This window comes from Dendropsophus ebraccatus, chromosome 4 (genome assembly GCF_027789765.1).
Source record: "Dendropsophus ebraccatus isolate aDenEbr1 chromosome 4, aDenEbr1.pat, whole genome shotgun sequence".
Lineage (NCBI taxonomy): Eukaryota > Metazoa > Chordata > Amphibia > Anura > Hylidae > Dendropsophus > Dendropsophus ebraccatus.
Window position 1 is genome coordinate 138,376,168 of NC_091457.1, and position 16,674 is coordinate 138,392,841.

General features: G+C 43.1%; 1 protein-coding gene and 1 long non-coding RNA gene across 4 annotated transcripts in view; one reads left to right on the top strand and one right to left on the bottom strand.

The window, feature by feature from the left end:
* Positions 1-6,046, top strand: part of IFT27 (intraflagellar transport 27) — a 28,971-nt gene extending 22,925 nt beyond the window's left edge. For both annotated transcript variants that reach the window (XM_069968873.1, XM_069968874.1), the window contains 4 exons: positions 3,331-3,390; positions 4,683-4,800; positions 5,207-5,316; positions 5,754-6,046. In XM_069968873.1, the coding sequence (XP_069824974.1) occupies positions 3,331-3,390; positions 4,683-4,800; positions 5,207-5,316; positions 5,754-5,852 (387 nt within the window). In that variant the 3' untranslated portion in view covers positions 5,853-6,046. The remainder of the gene's footprint in view (positions 1-3,330; positions 3,391-4,682; positions 4,801-5,206; positions 5,317-5,753) is intronic.
* Positions 3,101-16,674, bottom strand: part of LOC138789985 (uncharacterized) — a 56,456-nt gene continuing 42,882 nt past the window's right edge. The window contains exons 3-4 of one of the 2 annotated variants that reach the window (XR_011362823.1): positions 14,816-14,928; positions 3,101-3,352 (exon numbers count right to left, since the gene is read on the bottom strand). This is a non-coding gene — a long non-coding RNA (uncharacterized lncRNA). The remainder of the gene's footprint in view (positions 3,353-14,815; positions 14,929-16,674) is intronic. The other variant, XR_011362824.1, reaches the window with a different exon arrangement.

Here is a 16,674-nt window from a genome sequence, read left to right on the forward strand (position 1 = left end):
ACCGGGCGGCAGCAGGCTGGTAAGATTTAGGCTGGGGAGGGCCTAAACCAACGGCTCTTCCCACCCTGGTGTTACCAGGCTGCTGTCGTTTGGGTTTTAACCCGGCTGGTTATAAAAATAGGGGGGACCCTATGCGTTTTTTTTAAATTATTTATTTATTTTAAAAATAAAACCGCATAGGGTCCCCCCCCTATTTTTATAACCAGCCGGGTTAAAAACCAAACGACAGCAGCCTGGTAACACCAGGGTGGGAAGAGCCATTGGTTTAGGCCCTCCCCAGCCTAAATCTTACCAGCCTGCTGCCGCCCGGTCCAGGAGCGCCAATTTTGACGCTCCGGGACCACTGGCACCCGGCTCTTCCCAGTACCCCTGGTGGCATTGGGTACTGGGGTAATAATAGGGGGTTAGTGTTAGCCATTTTATACCGGCGAACACTAGGCCCCAACTTAGTAATGGATTCCGTCTATTAGACGGCTTCCACTACTAAGTCTATAAAGTAAAGAAATAAAGACAAGACTCAAGTTAAAAAAATTTTTTATTCAAATAAAAACACCCCCACACCCCTCATTGACCATTTTATTAAAAAAAAAAACAAAAAAAAAACAACCGCTGGTCATCGACGTAGTCCACGGAATCCGACGTAATCCCCAGGATACCGATATCTGAAAAACAAAAGGGAGAAACACACAGAAAACACACAAACAGGAGCACAACACCCATCATTGTGAGCGGTGTTGTGCACCTTACAGTATGCAGCATCTTTACAGATCGCTGCTTACAGTCTGGCCCCCAAGGGGTTAAGGGAGGATGTATTGCATCCCCCTTAACCCCTTGGGGGCCAGACTGATGTCAGACTGCACCCACCCCAGCAAGGAAGGGGTTAAGTGACCCCCCTTCCTTGCTGGGAGGGGCGCAGTGCTGGGGAGGGGGTGGGGAGAGCTCTATACTCACCCCGATGTGTCCTCTTCGCTGGTCCGCAGCACAATGAAGTCACTGTGCTGCGGACCCGCTAATTATATGTGCGCTCAGCCGATCAGCCAATCAGCTGAGCGCACATATAATTCTAAATGTTTCTTCTAATAATGCTATTGTGATAACATAATTAGAAGAAACATTTGATGTTTTCATTAAAGTAAAGTGATGATTAGTACAGAATGCTCTATTGCCGGCAATATGAATTAACGGCTTATGGAGCTTCCTGTACTAATTAATATTTCATTAATAAAACACATTTTCGTTGAAATAAAATCAGTTTCGTTGTTCAATAATTTAATTCTAACGAATCCATCATTGTGCAATTAAATATACTGTCAAAAAATAAATATATATATATATATATAAATATACATTTATTTATATATATATTTATTTTAACAGTATATTTAATTGCAAAATGATGGATTCGTTAAAATTAAATTATTGAACAACGAAAGGGACTTTATTACAACGAAAATGTGTTTTATTAATTCAATATATTAACCATGAGAGACATCGGCATTAGTGCAGAGGATCGCAAACCCCGGTAATAGCAATTCATGTAAACTGTTTCCCTGCTTTCCCAGATGCATCCAGAGGTGTTTGCATCACTTTCTTAAGATTTTATTTGTTATTTTTAGTTGAACCAGATTTCCAAGTAAATGACCGTATGTTTTCAGCCGCATGTCTATTTTTTCCCACGGCCGTAGTTTCATCCGCACATTTACAGCTGCATAAAAAATACAGCCGCACAGTTACATAGTGTGAACCTAGCCATATTTTGTATTTATTTTTTCTTCTTTTATTTAAGTATATTATTATGGAGACAACTATATTATATTTAATGACATGCTTTACGTCAAGGCTCATGGAAATAGACACAATGAACATCTCTAGACCCTATTGTTTGTATAGGACACATTTGTGAGCATGCATAGTAATGTATGTGACCAGTGGAAAGGCCATTCCGCAGGGAGGGGGAAGCAGAGATGTTATTGTCTCCTCTATCTACTGGTGTCACCTTTCACTGTATTGCTGTACAGATCACTTTCCAGCAGCCTTCTCCTTATCATCACGAACAGAACAGGAAGTCTCAGCTAAGTTTTAAGCCAAGTGACCAAAATGAAAACTGTATGATTTTAGGATAATTTTATAATAAAGATAGTAAATAGAAAATTTGAAGAAACATCACCAACGTTAAAAATATCACCAACATCACCAATATTAAAAATATGTTTAACATAAAAACTTTATTTAAACAATAGGTCATCTTCTAATGACACATTCCCTTAAATATAACTCTGTGAGACGCAATGAACGTCTCTTACACTTTCATTCAGAAAGTTACTTTCAGTTCACACATCCTTATGCCGGCTAGGTGAAATAATAAAGGTTGTATTGGAGTGTAGCTTTAAAAGGGATACTCCACTCAAACATAAATTTTGATATGTTGCTGCCCATGGTGAGACTAACAATTTCTTCCATTCTTGTTATTATCTATTCAGTGTTCTTTCCTCAATTCTCAGTTGCTGCTTTTTGCTGAAGACACAAAAATCTGTGTGTGGGCCTTTCTCTCCCCCTCCGTCTCCCCTCCTTTCCCCTCCCTTCTGAGATGGAGGCTGTAAATAGGTCCCTGACTGGCTTTATCTGCAACATTGTAACTTATTTGTAATGCTTGGAGGGTTAATCTAAGGTCAAGTTGCTGATGTACTCGCTGTGATTATCCCTCCCAGCATTACAAAGTTGCTGATAGGGACTTGTTTACATCAGCCGTCTCCAAAAGGAGGGGGGAGGAGGGGGCAGCTAAGAACTGGGGAAAGGAGACTGAATAGGTAATAACAAGTATAGAAGGAATTGTTAGTCTCGCCATGGGCAAAAACATATCAAAAGTTATGTATGAGTAGAATACCCCTTTAATGACAACCAACCCCCTTTATGCACGTTACCAACACATGGGGAAATTGGGAGGGAGCTTTTTTTGCCGCCAGAGCTTACACAACATAAAGTAGCTGTTCAGAATTTCCAGAAGCATAAGACGTGGCCATGCAAGACAGTAGGAAGCATTTCAGGCCCCCAGACAACCCCTGACTAACAGTCAGTCTTGTACAGTAAGTGACAGCGTACAGTATTTACTAGTATACTCACTCAGCATGTGTGATGCAGTAATATGGGGTAGACCCCACCAGGATTTGTTATAAAGTTTCTCTGTCGCTGTTTGTAGTAGCGATCTCTTCAGCGCTCCGCCGCTCTCATGTCCGCTCTCACCAGATCTTATCTAATTACTGAACAGCTTCAAAAACCATGTTTTAAGCCACTCAGGTATACCAGGCTTCACTTTGTATTCTTTGCTTGTAGGAGCTCTTCCTGTGCGATTCTCCTGGGAAGGCAATGTTTCATGAGATGACAGAGTTATTGGTAAGTTATTTTCCCTTTAATTGTAATACTTGTTATTTGTAGATTTTCAAAGTGACGTTAAAAAAAAAAAGGCGTTCGAAAACAGTAAATGTCAAGAATTTACTAAATGTCGGCTTCCTATCGGGAATTGTAATATTTAATATTAAAAAGAACACACACCAGGCAGTCTCATTAACATCTGTAGTCAGCGATGTGAATATCTGCTCCGTATTATTACATCGCGGATCTATCACATCGGTCAGCCCCGTTCCCTGTATGAGTAAAAAACGTACGCAGCTAGACATTACTGCAGATGTTGTACAGAGGATGGGGTCACTCAGTGTCATCATCCAAGAGATGTAGGTAAGAGAATGACCAATATTTATGTCCCCCTAGGTAAGTAAGGTTTACAATTGATAAGTTAAAGGGGTAATGTAGATATTTATTTATTTATTTATTTTTATTAAATTTTTTCAAATCAGCTGGTGTCAGACAGTTATATAGATTTGTAATTAACTTCTATTTAAAGATATCAAGCTTTCCAGCAAGGAGTGTGTTATATGACTGGAGGCAGAAGAGATTGTGTTTATGGGTTACCACACGAGGGCCACCATTATTTAAAGGGGTAGTTCACCAAAAAAACGTTTCTTTCAAATCAACTGGTACCAGAAAATGCCAGAGATTTGTAATATACTTCTATTGAAGTATGTTCTGCAGGAAGTGGTGTATTCATTCCAGTCTGACACAGTGCTCTCTGCTGCCACCTTTGTCCATGTCAGGAACTGTCCATAGCAGTAGCAAATCCCCATAGAAAACCTTTCCTGCTCTGGACAGTTCCTGACATGGACAGAGGTGGCAGCAGAGAACACTGTGTCAGACTGGAAAGAACTTAGCCCCGCCCACAGCACCACCATTGACCCGCCCTCCATGATGTCATAGGCACGTAGGCCACGCCCCCTTGACAGCCATTTGAACAGGCTGGCCTAAAGGTCTAGGCTCCACCCCCTCTAGGTCAGCCCATACCAATGTGTGTCGAGGGGGCGGGCCTATGTGCCATTGACGGCCACTTAGTACAATCTGCAGTTGATAAAAGATCACTTTTTACTTGAACAAGCACCATGACGTATGATATAAAATAAGGTATGAAAACTGCAAAATTTACCATTTACACCTGTGTAGAGATGTCAGAATGCAAAAAGGGGGTGACAGTGTCACTTTAAAGGGAACCTGGTATACGTTTCATTCATTGACTCACAAGGCATCAGGGTGGTCACTGGCATCCTCAATGATGAATATCACTTTTCTCTCCTCAGTGGGATCAGCCTGGCGCCCTCTGCTTGGTATTTGATGTCACATGCGAAACTTCATTTAGTAACTGCACCAGGTGGTTACAACGAGTAAAATCGAAGACCACAAGCCCATACCTACCCGGTAGGTAAATCAGATGGTGGGGTCACTTCTAACATTTATTATCTTAGCTTTCCACAACATAACGCATTGGCCTGTTTTCTATGGGGCTTCTGAACATTGTAAGCACAGAGCATGGCAATGGACATGAACCCCATAGGGATGCATGCTGCCATTCCATTCAATGGTCTCTTTACCAGCGGTCCCAGTGGCCAGACCCCCACCAATTTGCTAGTTATCCCCTATTTTCAGGATAGAGAATAACTTTGATTATGAGAGTACCCTTTTAAAGCTTCTGTTAGAAATAAGAGCTGTCATCTGATTGGTTGTTCTCGGCATCTCCTTGTATTTTCCTCCAGTTTTTATGACTTTCTCACTGTAATCCACTTGTCACCACCCATTTTGAATTCATTATTTGTCGTCCTGTCAGGAGTTCTGGTGGGAAATAAGACAGACCTAACTGGCCGTAGAGTAGTGGAGAAGATCCAGGCTGAGGAGTGGGCAGCGAGCCACGGACTGGTGTATTTTGAGACCTCAGCGGTAATGACATCTTATGTATAAAGCAGAAAACAGAACTACAAATTGTTCCTGACTGTGTACAAGACTGATCTGTGAATGTAATGTACCCCCATCTACACAGGGTATATTATATATATATATATATATATATATATATATATATATATATATATATATAAATTTACCCTGTGTAGATGGGGGTACATTACATTCACAGATCAGCTGTTTTAAACAGCCATATTCCTCAGTTGATTGCCATGACCTCCTGTACTTGACCTGCAGTACCAAGTACAGCCACAACTAAATATGCGGCACTGTGACTGCTAAATAATAAAGTGTGGTGCTTGATCTGGAAGGATGGGTCATGGATATGAAAGTCCTAGAAAACCTCTTTAATAGTTTACTGTCAGTCAGAAAGCAGTGATTGTATAAATCATCTGGTATTTACTGTATTGCAGAAGGAGCTGGAAAACTTTGATCAACCATTTCGAGCCCTGGCCAAGTCATTTCATCGCCTGTACCAGGAGAGAGTGGAGGGCATTAAAAGCCTTCTGTAGAGTCCTCGATGGGAAAGACTTCCAAAGTCATTGAAATGTCGGCTATGGAGAGTCGACGTGTGGATGAATTAGGAGGACCTTGCCTTGTAGCTTTGCATTGGGATGAATGCAGATGGTTATTTATTACATTGATTTGTATGTCTTTTATGTTTTTATATAATGAATGATACATAAACCTGTTTCTATACAAATAAAAGACAAGTTGTGTCTATTCAGAATATGTTCAGTTCAGTCATTTAGATTATGCTCTTAAAGGGGTTATCCAGCGCTACAAAAACATGGCCACTTTCTTCCAGAGACATCTTGTCTCCAGCTTGGGCGGGTTTTTGCTGCTTAGTTCCATTGAAGTGAATGGAGCTTAATTGCAAACCGCACATGAACTGGAGATATGAGTGGTGCTGTCTCTGAAAGAAAGTGGCCATGTTTTTGTAGCACTGGAAAACCCCTTTAATTACTGCTAAGAGCCCCAACTGACCCCAAGAACAGGGACATTTTTGTCCCCAGTATGGATCCATGTGTACAAAGCCACCATTTCAGTTATTCCCTATGGGACTGCTAAACATTTTTTCAAGTGTTGGCTGTACACATGTGGTACACTCCATTCATTTTGGAGACAATCAGGCCCCCAACATTTGTGAGGGTCACAGTGGTCAGACCTCCACCAATCTGCTTATCCTGTAGGTAATGGATAACTTAAAGGGGGTACTCCGGTGGAAATTTTTTTTTTTATAAATCAACGTAGTGTATTCTTTCCAGTCTGACACAATGCTCTCTGCTGCCACCTCTGTCCGAGACAGTAACTGTCCAGAGTAGGAGAGGCTTTCTATCCCTATAGAATCCCTATAGAAAACCTCTCCTGCTCTGTACAGTTCCTGTCTCGGACAGAGATGTCAGCAGAGAGGACTGTGTCAGACTGAAAATAAAACATTTCCTGCATGACATACAGCAGCTGATGAGTATGGGAAGACTTAAGATTTTTTAATAGAAGTAAATTACAAATCTATATAACTTTCTGACAGCAGTTGATTTCAAAGAAAAAGATTTTCGCTGGACAACCCCTTTAAACCTTGAGCAGCAGCAAGAGCTGCCCATCCCTGGCTGTCACTGTACTGAGCAGTCCTATTACATTGCAGTCACTTAGGATGCATGGTGAGACTAAGGGTCCATTTACACAGTAAGATTATCTGACAGATAATCTGCCAAAGATCTGAAGCCAAAGCCAGAAACAGACTTTAACCTCTTAAGGACCCATGACGTACCGGTACGTCATGGATCACTGTCACTTAAGGACCCATGACGTACCGGTACGCGGGTCCTTTAAGAGGGCGCCGCGGCCGGCCGGGTCCCGATCGGGGGAGATGGCCTGCTATGTATTATAGCAGGCTATCTCTCCCTGTCGGCATGGGGGGTTGTTAACCCCCCCCATGCTAGGTAGCTGAGGGGTCCAGAGCAGGTATTGGTACATTACTCACCTGTCCCGGGGTCCTGATCGGCGTCTTCCGGGTTCGCGGCGTCCTCGTCTTCTTGTCGGGTCTTCAGCTTCTTCCGTGACGTCCCGTTCGGCTTTTTCTGGCTCCAGCGTCGTCTTTTTTCAGATTTTTTGGGCTCCAGCGTCGTCTTTTTTCGGATCTTGCGCTCTGCTGCCCTCTAGCGGCTGATAAGTGTAATACACGTATCAGCCACTCTAGGGATGTTCAGCATGTAGTAAAAGTTTTGTTTTTTTTTCCAATTTTTTTTTTCTATTTTCCGCACCCTATCGCCGCTGAGTGTTGATTAGCATCGCACAAAAGTGCGCTGCTAATCAGCAACTCCTCCTTTTTGGCGTAGGGTGTTTTTTTTCTATATCCTACTGCCACGGTCTGCTGATAAGTGCCGCACTTATCAGCAACACCATTTTTTGCGTAGGTTTTTTTTTATACTTACTGTAAAAAAACACGTAAAAAACACTACATTACACGACACTACACTGAATACAGTTTGACACTACACCACTACATACCCCATATACCAATCCCTATATAAAAGTGGCCCCCGGTGTGTTTTCGGTATCGGACGCATACGTTATTATTGCCTCCGACACCGAAACAGCCAGTGAGGATGAATGGGGGGATCCTTCGTTCCTCCATTCATCCTCATCATCCAATTACGTATCTGGGGGTAGCGTAGCGTACGCTGCCCCCCAGACACTTCTTTTCCGCCAGTACCGTCCCAATAAGAGATGACGGTATGGCGTGAAATTCTACAAACTCTGTGAGAGTACCTCAGGGTACACTTACAGATTTAGGGTACGTGCACACTGCGGAATGGCGAAGGATAACCCTTTGTGCATTCCGCAGCTGGCACCCACCGGCGGACTGATGTTGGCGCGCGTCTCCACCCGTGTCATAGACTCCATGTTATGCACAGGCGGATTCCATCGTCCGTCCAAATAATGAACACGTTGGACGCAGAGCGGAATCCGCTCGTGCATAGAATGGAGTCTATGACACGGACGGAGACGCGCGCCCGCATCAGTTCGCCGGTGGGTGCCAGCCGCGGAATGCACAAAGGGTTATCCTTCGCCATTCCGCAGTGTGCATGTACCCTTAGGCTGGGTTCACACACTGTATACTTCAGGCAGTATTTGGTCCTCAAGTCAGGTCCTCATAGCAACCAAAACCAGGAGTGGATTGAAAACACAGAAAGGCTCTGTTCACACAATGTTGAAATTGAGTGGATGGCCGTCATATAACGGTAAATAACTGCCATTATTTCAATATAACAGCCGTTGTTTTAAAATAACAGCAAAAATTTGCCATTAAATGACGGCCATCCACTCAATTACAACATTATGTGAACATAGCCTTTCTGTGTTTTCAATCCACTCCTGGTTTTGGTTGCTATACAGCCTCACAAATACAGCCTCAAATATACATAGTGTGAACCCAGCCTCAGAGTGTATGAAGGAAGGGACACCCGAATCCAGCCCCCAGATGCCCCCTCCCCCCCCATCCTCAGAGTTAGTGGGAAGATTGTTTGGGAACTGATCTTCCCACTGCTGGATAAAGGTCACCACCTGTACGGGGATAACTTTTATACCAGCACCCCCTCTTCCGGTCCCTCGCTGCCCGAGCTACTGTATCTTGTGGCACAATCCGAAAATATCAGAAGCCGTAATAAAGCCCTAATATTTAGCAGCCATGGAGCGGACCCAGCGCTTCTGGATATGAAGGACCCCGGATCGCCCCCGGGCAACATTTTCCAGGTGACGTCCCCCACACTGGAAAACAGGAGACCCCAGAAGAAGTGCAGAGTGTGGCGTAACAGGGGGATCAGGAAGGACACCATTTTCCAGTGTGCCACCTGTCCTGATCCCCCCGGCCTCTGCATACTGGATCGCTTCAAGGCGCACCACACGTCACTGGAGTTCTACATTATCTAAATTCTGTCCCTTATTCCTATTTCAGGGGTCACGTTCATCCAGGGATTATTCTGATTGCCATTATGGAGTCGGGAAGGAATTTTTCCCCTGTGATGAGGCTACTGTAGTCTGCCTTACAAGGGTTTTTTGCCTTCCTCTGGATCAACACAGGTTGAATTTGATGGACACCTGTCATTTTCAACCTTATAAACTAATAATTGGCCTAATACCCCCAAATAAATTAGAATTGTCTCTTTTCCCCAGCTAAATAGGTATGGTCGCCATTCCCATTAGAGGATGCCATGATGCAATTACTAAGCCTCTGTGCGGCCAGGACAGTAGAAACCCCACACAAGTGACCCCATTCTGGAAACTACACCCCATAAGGAATCTAACAAGGGGGGCAGCGGGTATATGGCCCCCTGGTGACGGCCACATTTGGGACGTGAAAATGAAAAACAATGGTATTTTTTATTTTCACGGCACATGTTCTACATATGTGCCTGTTACCAGTGGGGTCCATATGCTCACTGCACCTCTTGTTAGATTCCTTATGGGGTGTAATTTCCAGAATAGGGTCACTTGTGGAGGGTTTCTACTGTCCTGGCAGCACAGGAGCTTTGTAAATGCGACATGGCCTCCATCCTCCATTCCAGCCTCTAAATGGCGCTCTGTCCCTTTGGTGGCTTGCCCTGTGCCCATATGGCACATTATGTCCACATGTGGGGTATTTTCGTACTCAGGGGAAATTACCCTACACGTTTTGCTTTTATTTTCTTTTTTAACTCCTTGTGGAAATGGATAAAAATCAAGGCTAGACTAACATTTAGTGTAATTTTTTTTGAATTTTTACTCTAAATCATTGATCTTGTCTTGATTTTTTCATTTTCACAAGGGGCTAAAAGATTAAAAAAAACACAATGTGTAGAGCAATTTCCCCTGAGTACGGAAATACCCCACATGTGGACATAAAGCGCCATGCGGGTGCAGGGTAAGCCTTCAAAGGGAAGGTGCGCCATTTGGTTTTTTGAGGCTGGATTTGGCTGGAATGGATTTCGAGGGGCCATGTTGCATTTAAAAGGCCCCTGTGTTGCAAAGACAGTTGAAACCCCCCACAAGTGACCCCCATTATGGAAACTACACCCCTCAAAGAATGTAACAAGGGGTGTAGTGAGCATATGGACCCCACTGGTGACGGGCACAAATGTGGAACAATGTGGCGTGAAAAATGAAATATTACATTTATTACACTATAATGTTGATCTAGCCTTGAATTTATCATTTTCACAAGGGGTTAAAAGAGAAAAAAAACATAAAATGTGTAGAGCAATTTCCCCCGAGTCCGTAAATACCCCACATGTGGACATAAAGCGCCATGTGGGTGCAGGGCAAGCCTCCGAAGGTAAGGAGCGCCATTTGGATTTTAGAGGTTGGATTTGGCTAGAATGGATGATGAACGCCATGTCGAATTTACAGAGCCCTCGTGCTGCCAAAACACTAGAAACCCCCCACAAGTGACCCCATTCTGGAAACTACACCCCTCAGGGAATCTAACAAGGGGTGCAGTGAGGATATGGACCCCTTGATGACGGGCACATTTGTGCCGTGAAAGTGAAAAAATGAAAATTTTTACTTTCACGTCACATTTTTCCACATTTGTGCCCATCACCAGTGGGGTCCATATGCTCACTGCACCCCTTGTTAGATTCCTTGAGGGGTGTAGTTTCCAGAATGGGGTCACTTGTGGGGGGTTTCGAGTGTCTTGGCAGCACGAGGGCTCTGTAAATGCGACATGGCCCTTGAAATCCATTCCAGTGAAATCCAGCTTCCAAAAGCCAATTGGCGCTCCTTCCCTTTGGAGGCTCGTCCTGCACCCGCTTGGCACTTTATGTCCACATGTGGGGTATTTTCTGAACTGCGCTACATGTTTTGTGTTTTTTTTTTTTCCTTTTATCCCTTTGTGAAAATGAAAAATTGAAGGCTAGAACAACGTTTTAGTGTAAAAAATACTTTTGTCTTTTTTCACGCCATATTGTTCGGAAAATCTGTGAAGCACCTGTGGGGTCCAGATGCTCATTGCACCCCTTGTTACATTCCTTGAGGGGTGTAGTTTTCTAAATGGTGTCCCTTTAGGGGTGTTTTTTAGGTTTTGGCACCCCAGAGCCTCTGCCAACCTGAAGTGGTACAGTCAGAAATGACCAAATATAACGGAGCCATTGAAATTCACTAGGCGCTCCTTTATATCTGAGGCTTGTGGTTGCGTCAAATAGCGCAATAGGGCCACATATGTGGTATTTCTATAAACTGCAGAAATGGGGCAATAATTATTGGGGTGCATTTCTCTGGTAATAGGTTTATCATTATGAAAGATATTGGATTACAATAAAATCTCTGCACAGAAAATTTTAATTTTCAAATTTCTTACACAATTAGCTTTTATTTCTGTGACTCCCCTAAAGGGTTAAAAAACTTTCTGGATGTGCTTTTGCAGAGTTTAGAGGGTGCAGTTTCTGAAATGGGGTGCTTTGTGGGGCTTTCTAACATACAGTCCCCTCAAATACACTTTAAACCTGAACAGGTCCCTAAAAATATCTGATTTTGAAATTTTACTGAAAATTTGGAAATTTGCTGCTAATGTTTTACGCTTTCTATTGTCAAAAAAAAATGAAATATAGTTTAATAAATGCTGCCAACATAAAGTAGACATGTTGCTAATGCTATTTAATATATAATTTATGTGGTATAACCATTTTCTGTCTAAGCAGAAAAGTTTTAAAGTTGGAAAAATGCATTTTTTCACAATTTTTCACACTATTTTGGGTTTTTTCATAAAGATTCGTTATAAGTATTGACTCCAATTTACAAGAAATGTGAAAAACAATATGTCACGAGAAAACAATCTCAGAATCAGCCGGATAGGTAAAAGCATCCAGAAGTTATTAATGAATAAAGTGACACTGGTCAAATTCATAAAATTTGTTCCGGTCCTTAAGGCCATTTCAGGCCCGGTCCTTAAGGGGTTAAAGTGACACTGTCACCTCCTTTTTGCATTCTGACATCTCTACACAGGTGTAAAGGGTAAATTTAGCGGTTTTCATACCTTATTTTATATCATATGTCATAGTGCTTGTTCAAGTAAAAAGTCATCTTTTATCAACTGCAGATTGTGTTAAGTGGGCGGGGCCTCGCGGCATTAGTGCCACTTAGCCCCACCCACAACGACACTGTTGGCCCCGCCCCCTTGACGCCCATTGGTTGGCCGACGTCAAGGAGGTGGGGTCTAGACCTTTCGGCCAGCCTGTTCCAATGGGCGTCAAGGGGGCGGGGCCAACAGTGTTGTTGTGGGTGGGGCTAAGTGGCTCTAATGCTGCGAGGTCACGCTCACTTAATACAATGCAGTTGATAAAAGGACACTTTTTACTTGAACAAAAACCATGACGTCTGATATGAAATAAGGTATGAAAACCGCTAAATTTACCCTTTACACCTGTGTAGAGATGTCAGAATGCACAAAGGGGGTGACAGTGTCACTTTAAACAGAGATCAGGTCATAAAGGAAAGACTGAGATTTCTCCTCTCTTCAAATCCATTCCTGGCTTTGGCTTCAAATCTTTGGCAAATAATCTTTCTGTGTAAATGGACCCTTAGCCATGCAAATATCATCTGCAGTACCAAAGGTTTAATGCTTTTTGGCTCTTTTAACTTCTATTTACCCAAATATGGCAGACTCCTGTAACAGAACAAATGATAAGATATTGGGTTATTTCTCACTATTGTTATATTAAATTATATTTCATATCTCTGAACAGCGAATTCCCTTCCAGCTGTCTCCTCTCCATTCGGGGGCTCACAATCTAATTACCTGATCACAAGTACAGACTCTCTAAGGTCAGTGTTGTAAGAAGCTGCTTAGCATGTTTGTATGCCTGACGTGTGGGAAGAAAGCCGAGCACCTGGGAGAGACCCTTGGACGGGAAGCGCATGCAAACCAGCAGGAATGCTGCAAAGCTCAAGTGTGATGAACAAACATCCCGATGTTCGGTTTAGATCCCGAACGCGAACATAAAAAAATGATCGGTTCGGTTTGTGCTTGCCGAACATTCACGAACAAATAACGAACGTACAGTAGAAGTATACACTCACCGGCCACTTTATTAGATACACCATGCTAGTAACGGGTGGTCTTCTGCTGCTGTAGCTCATCTGCCTCAAAGTTGGAAGTACTGTGCGTTCAGAGATGCTCTTCTGCCTACCTTGGTTGTAACGGTTGGCTATTTGAGTCACTGTTGCCTTTCTATCAGCTCGAACCAGTCTGCCCATTCTCCTCTGACCTCTGGCATCAACAAGGCATTTCCGCCCTTCTGGCACCAACAACCATGCCACGTTCAAAGGCACTCAAATCACCTTTCTTCCCCATACTGATGCTCGGTTTGAACTGCAGGAGATTGTCTTGACCATGTCTACATGCCTAAATGCACAGAAATTAAGTGGTAACGTGCAGTTGGACAAGTGTACCTAATAAAGTGGCCGGTGAGTGTATATATGCAGTGACGTGCATACTTGTATCACACAATATGAGGAATGCTAGGCCGCAGCGTACAGCCAGCTCGGCAAGTCAAGATGTCCCAGCGAGCCTATGTCCTCGGAGAACTGAAATACATTGTGAAGACAATGGACTATGATGGACGCCTGGTCACTACAGGGTTAAGAAATTAATTCTTATAGTGCTAAAATGCTGGATCCTGTCACCCTCCCTACACTGACAACTTCATAACGTTCTAAGCCCTACTCTGTCAGCTCTCCCTCTCTACACTGACTAACTACCACTGTGAATTTTGCTGCGTAACTAAATTCAGATGCTTTCAATGCTCGTGTCACTCTCCCTACTGAACGGCACAAGAATCGGGAAAGACTGTGAGATAATTCTCCTCAGCATCACGTTTTTACGTATGTAATGAGACTAATGGTACAGCCAATCACAGTAATGCCAGTAGTGACCATGGCTTCTACATTACCTGATGTGGGTTCCTTCCCCACACCTTCATTTGCTCTTTTAAATTGGTGGGAGGAAACTTGCACAGTTATAACCATTTCGATCATTGAAAAAAATTGTTTGTGATCGGTGAGCACAAACAATTATTTGTACAAACATACGAACATGTTCGCTCATCACTACTGACTACATTACAGCTGGGTTCACATTAGACGCGTTTTTGTCTCTTTAATACAGTTGCAAGTCCTGGCCTGAGTGGAGATCTGATGACCTGAACTGATGATGGCTATCCCTAGCATATGCCATCTATGTCTAATCAGTGGGGGTTCGACTGCTACATCCAATATGGCTGCCATTTTTACACCCATGACCTCAGCTACTCCTATATAGGCCCAGATTGCACTTGTATGATGCAGTACAATAGAACCGTACGAATGAATGATGTATCTGTGTTGCATGCACTGGCTCAAGGTACAGCCGCACTGTTACACTAAAGTCTACCCCATCAGTACTGCATCTTGCATGGCCCCTAAGACAGTCCCTGTGACATACGTTAATTAGGATGCATACCAGGTTTCTGATATTAGGCTGCGGCTTCCTCAGCCAGAACCTCCTGGAATTGTTTCCTGACAAGTCCCATTCATCCTGGGGAGAAGAGAGTGAGGGTCTTCTGGGGGAGGGGACTGAAGAAAATGGTTGAGAGAATGGAATATTAAAGACAGTGGAGCTCAGAAGACCTATAATCTGCAGGAATCCTATATATACACCAACACTTAATGGATATTACAGCCATGTATGCTACTGGTTGTATGAGATGTAAAAAATCGTACGCATTTACATGCAAATACCGCCTTCTTAACCAGCGTCTATTTACCATCAGCTCATATACATATATCTATAATTTTTTTAATTTAGATTTTATTCATACTAAACAACAACAGACAATCACAATGGTTTCTAAGGTATTTAGTTGTTTTCTATGTTCACACACACCGTCAAAATGACGTTCGTCTTTATTGGATGGCCGTCATTTATCGGAAATTAACAGACATTATTTTATAACAATGGTCGTTATTTGCCAGTAAATGATGGCCGTCCAATAAAAATGGTGATCAACTGATCATTTTGACTGTGTGTAAACATAGTGAAAAGAGCAAAAAAGGACATGTAAAACAACCAGATACCCTAGAAACCACACTAAACCGCAATAAAATAGCTAAACGATTGCAGGCATTTAGCTGTTTTCGTGTGGTTCACAAAGTCTGCACATGAATACTTACCTTTCTGCACTCCCCCAGTGTCCTCCTTTACTAGTGACCAGTGTCCCCTGCAGCCGCCAAAAACCAATCACTTACTGGCTAAGATGGGACAGTACCGCAGCCAATGATTGGCTGTGTGGACTGTCACTCTCGAGGCAGGAGTGACAGCCTGCTTAGCCAATCACTGGCCACGGCGCTGTCCCATCTCAGTCAGTGATTGGCTGAGTGCGCTGGAGGCAGCTACGATCAGCGGGGGACACTGGAGACTCAAAGAAGGACACCAGGGGATATACTGTCTGTATACTGTATATAATATTTATACTAATGTACATCAGCAACAGAGTAGACATGAAGCTTGGGGAAGCTGTCTGTGTCATTAGCGCGATAGCCATGGTAGCCTGTAACAGAGTAAGCAGTGACACATAATGCCACAGCTGCAGCACTACTGACACAGACAGCTTCCCCAAGTTTAATGTCTTTTCAAATATTAACATGCATTAGAACAGACATGCGGGACGGCTCAATATTGCTTATAACTAACGATATGTAACTGGGCCAGGGCTTGAGCAACCCTGCAGTCCCCAGTACAGCCATTGGTGGCAGCAGAGGAGCTATGTTGCCTATGTTGCCACTCAATGTAAAAATGTGAAAAAATATTTCCATTTTCCTTGATTAAGTTTTATACAAGTTAAGTTAAGATATATATGACTTTATTAAAGACATGTAAAAATGTTACTGTGTTCTCACATTAGGGTCACAGCACGCAGCCAAAACCACACAATGTTTGCTGATCAATCCTGACAACATTGTACGGCTATTGGTGGGAACACTGCTTTAGGATTAACAAATAATCGGTAGGTGAAATTAAAGTCATTAGGTATTTTCAGTCAATGGGATAAGTGTGAGGGGGAGACGTGTTATAGTTAAAGGACAAGAATTTATCAAAGTCTGATCTTCACAACTCATGTGTAGAAGTGTAGTCATGGCATGAACAAAGAATATTGCTGAAGATTCACCTTTACCTGGTACAGCTCCCTGTTCTCTGTCCTGACCCATAGGATGTGCCTGCTCAGCCAATCAGTGGTGGAGGCAGGTCAGTGCTGTGGCCAGTGATTGGCTGTGCAGACAATTAGAGCAGAAAGCTCTAAGCAGCAGGACCTTTATACTTAG